At 37.9% G+C, this 9,799-nt stretch overlaps 1 protein-coding gene across 2 annotated transcripts in view; it reads left to right on the forward strand.

Moving 5' to 3' along the window:
- The first annotated feature begins 350 nt into the window (after positions 1-350).
- Positions 351-9,799, forward strand: part of LOC107721647 (E3 ubiquitin-protein ligase Praja-2-like) — a 22,229-nt gene continuing 12,780 nt past the window's right edge. Inside the window, exons 1-6 of one of the 2 annotated variants that reach the window (XM_016529764.1) lie at positions 351-444; positions 3,351-3,542; positions 4,660-5,626; positions 7,463-7,627; positions 8,453-8,638; positions 9,294-9,408. In XM_016529764.1, coding sequence (XP_016385250.1) covers positions 3,353-3,542; positions 4,660-5,626; positions 7,463-7,627; positions 8,453-8,638; positions 9,294-9,408 — 1,623 coding nt within the window. In that variant the 5' untranslated portion in view covers positions 351-444; positions 3,351-3,352. Of the gene's footprint in view, positions 452-3,350; positions 3,543-4,659; positions 5,627-7,462; positions 7,628-8,452; positions 8,639-9,293; positions 9,409-9,799 lie in introns of both variants that reach the window. The other variant, XM_016529765.1, reaches the window with a different exon arrangement.

Raw genomic sequence — 9,799 nt, forward strand, 5'->3', positions numbered from 1 at the left:
AATAAATAAATAAATACATTTCCTGCTGCTGGTCTACACACATTCCCTTAATATTTTATGATGCAGCTAGCAAATGTATCATTGGAAATCAATTCCTTTTCAGTTTCACATAATTAATCCAACCTGAATTTGCATTTCCAGTGTCTGTCCTAACACTTGTTTATTCCAATGTGTCTCACTATCTTATCTTATCTTATCCTACCCTGCCCTGTCCCGTCCTGTAACATTCCACCCCATCCCATCCCCGCCTGCTTTCTGGTTTCCAGGTGGGCTTTAAATTGCACACGTGGTGTTGCAGTTGGTTTACAGCTGCCTAGCTGCACCCGATTATAATGCTGCCAATGATGCTCACAGCTGATTGGCGGGCATATGTCACGTGACTCTTAAGTTTCGTGGTGACGTTCGCAGAGTTAGTTGTGACACGGGAGGCGTCCAGGAGCACAGGTAACAGTTACTGTCCGTTAACAGACGACACATTTCCTAAAACAAAACATTGTGTGAGTTTTCTGCGTGAAATTGGAGGAATGAAGGCGTCGGCAGACATTATAATCCACGCTCTAGAGGCAGTAGCGCTTGGCGACAGACATTAGTTAGCTTGTTAGCTGCGCTGAATTTGCATCAGGGCCCGTATTCGACTGAATTGATCACGTGATTTGTGTGCTTCTTTAGATAATAATCTGCTTTGAGGGCTGTAAATTGCATTTATTGTAATGATACATCTCCATGTAACGTGACAAGCGATAGCATGTGTTAAGCACCTTTAATGCGCATTGTTTACGGATATGATGCAAACTACATTGACAAAAATAACATGACACTGTTGGGTTATGATCAGGCTGTGCTAAAGAACTGTTGGGATGTTACTCTGATCAGCATTAATGTGATCTGTCATGGGTTAGAAAGCTTTAATTCTTTTAAATCCTGGTCCTGGAGTGGCACAGCATTGCACATTTGCGATATTTCCTATATTTAACACCCATGATTCATTAGTAGAGGATTCAAGACCTGGACTGCATGTGTTTAACAAGGGATTGAACCAATACATAAAAGACTGCTGCATTTTCTGCATCAAAGATGGAGATTCTTGTTTAGAAGAATTGAATCCTCTTTGTTTTGGGCGTATGTGACATACAACACTGTACAACATTTGCATGTGTGGATGAAGTGTTTGATTTGATGTTTCAGGTCTCACACAACAGTGTGTTTTCATTTACATTGTTCCGTTTAATCACTTAGCCGATGCTTTTATCCAAAGTGACAATTGAGGAACATCACAAGCAATTCATCATACTGGAGTCAATAAAATTCACAGTTCCACAAGGCTGAGTTGCAAGACTAAGTGCAGAAGTCAAAATGCAGAAAAGAGAACAAAAGGATTGATTTATAATAGCATAGCTATAGGAGGTGCTTTTGTTTAATTTAAAAGAATAATTCAATGAGTTAAGTGCCTTTTGTGCAATGACCTCTAAAAGTAGTTGGACACTTAAAGTTTAAGTTTGCAGAGTTTTAAACTTTCGTCATTAGAATGTCAGTATATGTAAGTGAACGATGTGTACTCTTTCTCTGTTACCTGCACTCCGATATCCCATTTATTTGTCATCGGCGGACTTTTGACAGCTCTAGGGCTTTTGTTAAAACTACAAATCAAGCTTTTGCATATTTGTATTCATGGACAGTCGGATCAACAGAGTTGTGGGGCCAATTAACTTTGGGAGTCAAAAGTGAATTATGGGGATTTTTTTTTTTTTTTTTTTTTTTTTTAATCACAGAGGAACTTGATTTATGCTGGTACAACCCATATGCAGTTTTACAATTACGTCTTGACAGCCATTTTCTCAACAAAATGTCCATTGCATGTTGACAGGTAAGTAAAATCTCTATGATGTACTTAATTATTTACTGCTTCAGAGAAAAGATTATGGAAAGCAAAGTTAAAATGAGGCCTCGGTTTTATATGAAATAATGTATTTGCATGATTTTATGTTCTAATATGGAGCATATGGAGCATGAATATATTCACATCCCTCATCCAAACACACCCCTCATGGAAGAAAATGTCTCTATTGAAGTAATCACAATGTTCCTGCAGCTTCAAATACAGGGGGAGTAGCCCCAGAAAACATAACTTTCTGACATTTTCATCACTAAAGGGCTTTAACAACAAGCATGCCAGTTTAAACGGCGAGGAGGCAGACCCTCATCTTTCAAAAAACAGATACTTGAACCACCAGCATGTCTATGCTTGTCAGTTTCAAGTGGAAAAGCTCTAACACTGTGCAGATGCTTCAAAATCCCTTAGGGCTGTTCCTCAGTGCAGTATATATATTTTTCTGTTTTCTCTAGTCATGGAGCACCAATTTCAGAAAAAAAAATTTTCTACTGCATAGACTACTAAGAGCCCATCTTGTCAGCAGTGAATGAACCTTTTCACACCAAGGACAATATCTATAATTCTAACTAGAGCTACTGTCTTCACACACAGACGAAACTTACTAGAGAAGTGACATAATATACCTCTGTAAATAAATACAAAATAAATTCACGTCTCGCACACTTTAATGCCCTTTGAATGTAACGTGTACGTTCCCTTGGAACTGGAATCATGGCGGAATTTCATGTGAAGTCCACTTCGCAGGGCACTTATGGTCGAATAAAACAACGCCGGACCGTGAATTTAACCTCCCGAACCCCGGGGGCTATCGATGCGGCAGTGGTCTCATTCGAAAGCGGGCCTCTAGACGTACAATCGATTCGCGTTCGAGAGGGTTCCTCGAGCTGAAGGGATCCCCCGAATTTGGTGCGGATTTGCCGCGCCGTTACGGAGATATGGCCGTTCAAAGTTTCAATGGTTTTCCATAGACTTAAGCTTTAAAGTGTTTCATCCAGGTCGCCAGTAGCAAACAATGGAGCGCGCTCTGTTGGACAAACTAAGTAATTACACCATTTCAAGCATTTTATCTGCGTTGTATGTTCTGTAAAAAAAATATTCGCCGATACCGATATATCAGCGACAGGCTCATATCGGCCGATAATATCGGCAAAACGATATATCGGTCGGGCTCTAATTCTAACTACAGAGTTTTAATAATCATTCTGATTCTTTGAGAATAGGAACGATATAGTTGGAAGAACTTTTTTTTTTTTTTTCAGCTGATGACCAATAAAAACATTAACAGGCAATCAGAATCTATCTGACTTCAAAGAGCTTGAGCATTTAAAGTGGCAGATGACATAACTGCAGTGCACACTTATAATAAACAGAATGTTATCTTGGGTTGGTTTGGACAGCAATATAGTTATGGTTTTATCTTTAGTTATTGTTCATGGTGTGAATTTTCTGTTTCTTGTAGGAATGGGTCAAGAAGCAGGCAAGTCTGCGTGGCCCAAACCAGCAGGAGGATACCAGACCATCTCAGGCAGGAGATACGGCCGGAGACATGCGTATATCAGTTTCCGGCCAGTTACAGATAAACAAAGAGTCGCATCCACTGAGGACTGTCAAAACAAGGAGAGGACGAGTAGTCGAAAGGACCCGGCAGTGGGTACGTAGCAGCTGGTGAGGGAAACCCTTAGTGGATGATGAAACTAAAGAGTTACTCAACATTAAAGCCCAAGTGTGTAATTTTCTCACCATAAATGTAACAAAAACGGATTTGCAAAATGAATGACTGCTATTGGTTAAAAAACTCATAGTCCCACCCCAAACTCAAGCCAAGCCAATGCCAAACAAACAAGGCAGTGTTTTGAAAGTGCCACTTTTTTTATAATATTATTATATTATGTTAAAATTACAAACTTCAGGAAACAAGTCTGGAGTAACTGGAAATCTTTGAGCAACAAAAGTGGAGGAACGGATTTTGAGATTGAGGTTCTCGTGGTGAATAAATAGCTTTGTAATATTGGGAATGTACAGTAACAGGAATTTTGAAGAGCTGAAATATGCGTGTGTGGGTTTTTCTGCTTTAGAGTGAAGCATTTATCACCTTTAAAAGGTGTAGACTGAAACCCTGTAGGAGACCATCTATCTTTATTATGCAAATATATACGAGAATGGTGAGGGTGGGTAGAAAGTACTTTTAAATGGTTTTCGGTTTCTGACTGTTAAGAAATGCCCAGGTCTTATTTCACCCCAAATCCAAATGAAAACGGCTACAACATTTGATTAAAATGAATGATTGAATTAATTAAAATCTCATTCTAATTCACTTCAGTAAGAAAAATAGACTTGTTTTTCTTCATAAAAAAGAAATTGTTTACATTGCAAAGTATAATTAAATGTCATAAGCTGCCATACATATATGGCAGTAGTATTTATTGCACTGCCTTTAAAATTTATTTTTATAAAAAAAGTGACAAACTAAAGTAATTTTTAAAATTGTGTCTGAACAGGATGATTTCCATTTATGTATTACAGTGTGTATTACAGTAATGATAACTGTCATGGAGACACAATAAAAAGAATAGTAATCTTTCTAAAAAATAGGCTTTGTGTAATGCAAAGAACAATTTCTATTATATTCTTTTAAATTTGGGGGAATCAGAACATTTCTTTGACATTCACTCTGTAGTATGCTTACTTCCTTATATACAAAACAATTGACTTATATCCAGTGAAGGAGAAAGAGTAATAGGCCTAACTGAAACATTTTTCCTCTATAGCATCAAAGAGCAACATTTCTTCAGTGCTTCAGACTATCCTCCCGACGGCATGCACAAATGCAGTGTGCCCCGAGTTAAACACTGCATCAAATCAGGAGGGACACAACAGGAGGCAGTCATCATTGTGTAGAGTCACAAAAGCACCCTCGAACCATTTCAAGAGACCAAAGAGTGACCAGGTTGTGCCATATGACAGGAAATATTATTCTGGTATGGAAAAAAGTGAACATGCTAGAGTGTGGCCCATCAGTGAAGACCCTAAGCCCAACCCGGAAGCTCTGAGTTACATCAACATTGATGCCTATGAGCCTGACAGTAGCGGCGCTGAAGAGGAGGACTTGTGTTTAAACCCATCTCAGGCTGCTCAGAAGAGACTTGATGGCATTTGTGAACTGGGTGGAAATTCACTTGAGGAGTCGCATCCTAATGTATTTTCAAAAATAAGTAAACATTCAGTGCAAATAGCACCTTCTAAAAGCGCAGCAGACCTTTGCTGTGAGGAACCAGGTTTTGAAAGAACTGTAAAAGCAAATAACAAAGTTAGTCCGTTGTTGGTTGGTGAAGACCAAGCTCCAAAATGTCATGGGGTTACGGCCAGCTCTGCGCCCGCTTCCTATAAAAACACAGGAAAAACCAACCCTGAAGAAACATTTCAGTCCGAAATGGTCGTGAGGCCAAAGATCCGCAAACAGACGAGCGAGACTCACCTTGAAAGGAGGAAAGGTTCAGAAAAAGAGGAAGCAAGCCATTTGTCAGGCTTAGCGGTCAGAAACAAGTGTGGCTCGGCACCTCCGGGTTTCCTCGCACAAACGAGCCCTGGAAATGAGTTCCTCTTTGATTTTCCTCCCATGGCCTTGAGTGACCTCAACTCTGAGGACAGGAAAAATGAGGATGATGATAATGAGATCTGGGAAGATCTGGAGTATTTTGGAGAGAAATGTGACCCATCTACAAAGGGTGATGAAAGGTACAGTATGTGTTGCATTTATCTCAAAATGTGTTTAAAAAATTTGTACAGAATTGTTGTACAGAATTACTTTGTACACAATTATTCTGTACAAAGTAATATATATACATATACAGTGGTGTGAAAAAGTTTTCCTGTTTTTTTAATTGTTTGCATATTTGTCACACTTAAAAGATCTTTTCACGGCACTGTATATATATATATATATATGAGGATCTTCTGCTTCAGTGCCAGTGGTCAATACAACAGTTGGTGTGATGAGACTCTAGTGGTTATACTATTGCACTTTTCCTAATTGGGGTGCAAATTGATGTCACATCACCCTTTTCATTTTATTTACATAGTAATGGAAGAAAATCTTTAGACGGTATAAACTGTCACACTACTGTTAAAAAAATGGGGTTGGTAAATTGTTTAATGATTTTGAAAAAGGTCTTTTATGCTCACCAAGGCTGCATTTGTTCAATCAAAAATTATAGTACAAACTGTAATGTTGTGAAATATTATTGCAAATTGAAATAACTATTTTCTATTTGAACATATTTTAAAATGTAATTTATTCCTACAATGCAAAGCTGAATTTTCAGCATCATTACCCCAGTCTTCAATGTCACATGATTCTTCAGAAATCATTTTAATATACTGATTTGGTGCTCAAGACATATTTTTTGTTGTTATCGATGTGCTGCTTAATATTTTTCTCGAAGCTGAGGAACTTTTTTTTTTTTTTTTAAGGATTCTTTGAATAGACAGTTCAAAAGAACAGTATCCATTTGAAATAGAAATATTTAGCAATATTATAGATACATGTTAAGTCTTCATTGTTACTTTTGATCAATTTAATGCGTCCTTGCTGAATAAGGGTATGCATTTCTTTAAAAAAAAATAAAAATGTTAATGACCCCAAACTTTATACTTTTGTTGATTGTATTTTTTTTTACATTTTATTCTAATAAACAAAAGCGCAATATTTAGGTCCCACATTTTATGTGCAACCCTGTTACCTATTTTGTGACATTTTAGATATTAGATATTTAGATACTTCTATAGCATTGTGGGAAGTAAATACTCTTTAAAGGGGTCATATGATGCTGCTAAAAAGAAGTGGGGGCGTGTTCGAACGAGCCGTTTTAGGTAGGTGTGGCTAACTCTGAACTTTTATAAAGAATATCTCTTTGGATTTGAGACTTTAGTCTTTACAACTTTACAGATCTTCTTTATGCACCAAGAACTTGTAACACTCCAAAGAGAAAGGAAAAAATGAAATCGCATCATATGACCCCTTTAAGTTTTCTCCATTTTTACATCACATGACTTGTTGAATGTATTCATCAAGCTCAACAATTCAACCCTGTTACAAACTATATTAAAGATACATATTTACATTTTGTAAGTATTTACACTATTTAATGCTTGTTTGCTTATTTATAGAAAATTACAAAATTGCCCAAATCAGGCTTTTAAATATTTTAACTTAAATAGTTAAAGCCAGGTGGTCAAACCTCATTTTCGGAAGGTTAAGCCCCTCTTTTCATGGAACCTTTGTTAAAAAAGAACTAAATTTTAACTGAGTTTCAAGCTCTATTTGATAGCCCATTTAAAAAAAATAATAATTAAATAAAAATCCTCATAATTGAAGTCAAGGATGAGCTTGGGCGTTTACTGTGAATGCTTGATAAGGTATACACTCAGCAGGAAATGAGCGAGGTGCCAAAGGTGCTCTCAGTGGGTGCTCATTCCGCATGCTAAGGATCTTCAGTTAAGAGGATTAGATTGACTTTTACGAGGTGGGCTCACGTGTGTTTGTGCGTGTAACCTGCTCTGTGTTCTAAGCAGCAGCTCAGAATTCAGTGAGGGCGAGTGGTCGGCCTCGTGGACATCTGACTCTGGGCTGGAGAAGGAGAGGTGCACAAGTGAGGAAAGCTGGGAGACGCTGCCTGGCATGGATGAGCCGCCTGGCAGCAGTCTGGAGGAAGTGCCTTCTCTCAACCTCGCATTAGAGTAAGCACACATCCTCTAACAAACTCAAAACCAGTGGTGTCCAAACTCGGTCCTTGAGGGCCGGTGTCCTGCAGAGTTTAGCTCCTAATCAAACACACCTGAACCAGCTAATCATGATCTTGCTAAGCATGCTAGAAACTTCCAGGCAGGTGTGTTGAGGCCAGTTGGAGCTAAACTCAGCAGGACACCGGCTCTCCAGGACCGAGTTTGGACACCCCTGCTCTAAACACTTTAATAATACTTTGGATAACATTATTACTCCGCTCACATCCCATTGACAAAAGTATTTTTAAATTGTTGTTTTTTTTTTACGCCAAGTTTTGACTTATTTTGATATTGAAGACTATGTGCATTCCCTCTCCCTATCACTTCTTGTCTCTCTGCAACTGTCTTGTATATTTTTGTGGCTTTTCCCCTGTAAACCTAATCATACTCATTACTCGGTATGTTAGTTTTAATAGCAGTAGTTATGAAAGCTCAGTGAGCTGCCTTACTGATCACATTTTTGGGCATCATGGGCATGTATTGAGTTAACTAGGGTCACGCACATATGGCACAAATAAAATGTTGTCTGGGTAGGCCACTTATCTGGACTTGATTAATAAATTGGCCATTAGAATTTTTCCCATCATTTACTGACAAATGAGTCTGTCTACAGCCGTGGTGTACATATGGAACACAGACACGTGCTACTGCTATTATTCCGACATCTTTGGTCACCAGGAACAGATTGAAATGCAATGTCAGATTAATTTAAATATTTAAAATCCTTATTAACTACATGAACCTGTTTTTTCTTCTGTGTCTGTGTGTGGTGTTCTTCAGGGAGCAGACCCCTCTGGAGGAGGGCGAGATCCCCTGGCTCATGTATAATGAGGACTCGGGCAGCAGCAGTGATGAAGATCCTGATGGTGTCAGTCAGTTTGTGCACCCTGGACTCTTTATTCTGGATGGCAACAATAACCTGGAGGATGATTCCAGCATGAGTGAAGACCTGGACACAGAATGGAGGTCAATAAACCTTATAGATCAAATAATAAAAACAATAATGTAATGTCATGATATCCTTTAACTCTTACAGAGTAAATCTCATGAAACATGTCAGGAACATGTCCCTATAAAACCCTATAAAAAAAAAAAAAGAGCGATTTTACTTGAAAATATTTTACTTGATATTTTATTTATTTTCATTCTCATTGCCGTAATTCAAGAAAATCATTCTCCGTCTTATTCATTCATGGTAGTTTTTATTGTACTCATTTAAATTTATGCAGATTCAACTAATAATAAAGCCTTTTTTTTTTTTTTTTTTTACTGTAATACAATCATCTTCTGAAAATCAAATGAGATCATCTTTTACCTTTCACCAATTACGCATTATAATAATGAGAATTTGAAAGGAAAATGTGCTTGTCATAAAAATATCACTGCTCTAAAAAAATAGGCTGCATTTCTTTATAAAAAATAAAAATAAATCAGGATTTTTGGGTAAAACATGCCATGTGTTCATGAGATTCACCCCACAGATAAAAGCCAAAAATATTTAAAATGTTGATGAAATGTATTTACTATCATATATTACAATAAGAACTATTTTGATGTGTTAGATGCAACATGACACGCCTACTAAGAGAGAGGCTGTATTTTAAAGGCCTTTGTTTTTCAGGTTCCTGGATGAATTTGGTGATGGTTTTGGGATGGCTCAAGCAATCTCTTACGTGGATCATTCCCAGCTCCTTACTTACATGGCACTAGAGGAGCGTCTTGCTCAGGCTATGGAGGTGAGGGACCTCTGCCCTGTTGCCTAAACTTGGGTTGCATGATTTGGAGTAAAACACTTTAAAGTGTTTTACTCACTTTAAATTGTGAGTTTTGAAACATATCTATATACAATGGGTATAGAAAAGAATCACTGTTGGAAGGTAAACCTTCTTCCCATTGACAACTTTCTGGCAGAGGGCAGCAGATTTTCTTCAAGAATTTGATGGTATTTTGCCCCATCCATTTTTCCTTCTGTCCTGACAAGTGCTCCAGTCCCTGCTGCAGAGAAACAGCCCATAACAGGATATTACCACCTCCATGCTTTACTGGAGGAATGCTGTTATTTGGATATTGGATTTCCACCAGACATATCATTTGGTGTTGAGGCCAAATAATTCAATTTTAGTCTCA

The sequence above is a fragment of the Sinocyclocheilus rhinocerous genome, unplaced genomic scaffold, assembly GCF_001515625.1.
Source record: "Sinocyclocheilus rhinocerous isolate Xijiao unplaced genomic scaffold, SAMN03320098_v1.1 scaffold3411, whole genome shotgun sequence".
Lineage (NCBI taxonomy): Eukaryota > Metazoa > Chordata > Actinopteri > Cypriniformes > Cyprinidae > Sinocyclocheilus > Sinocyclocheilus rhinocerous.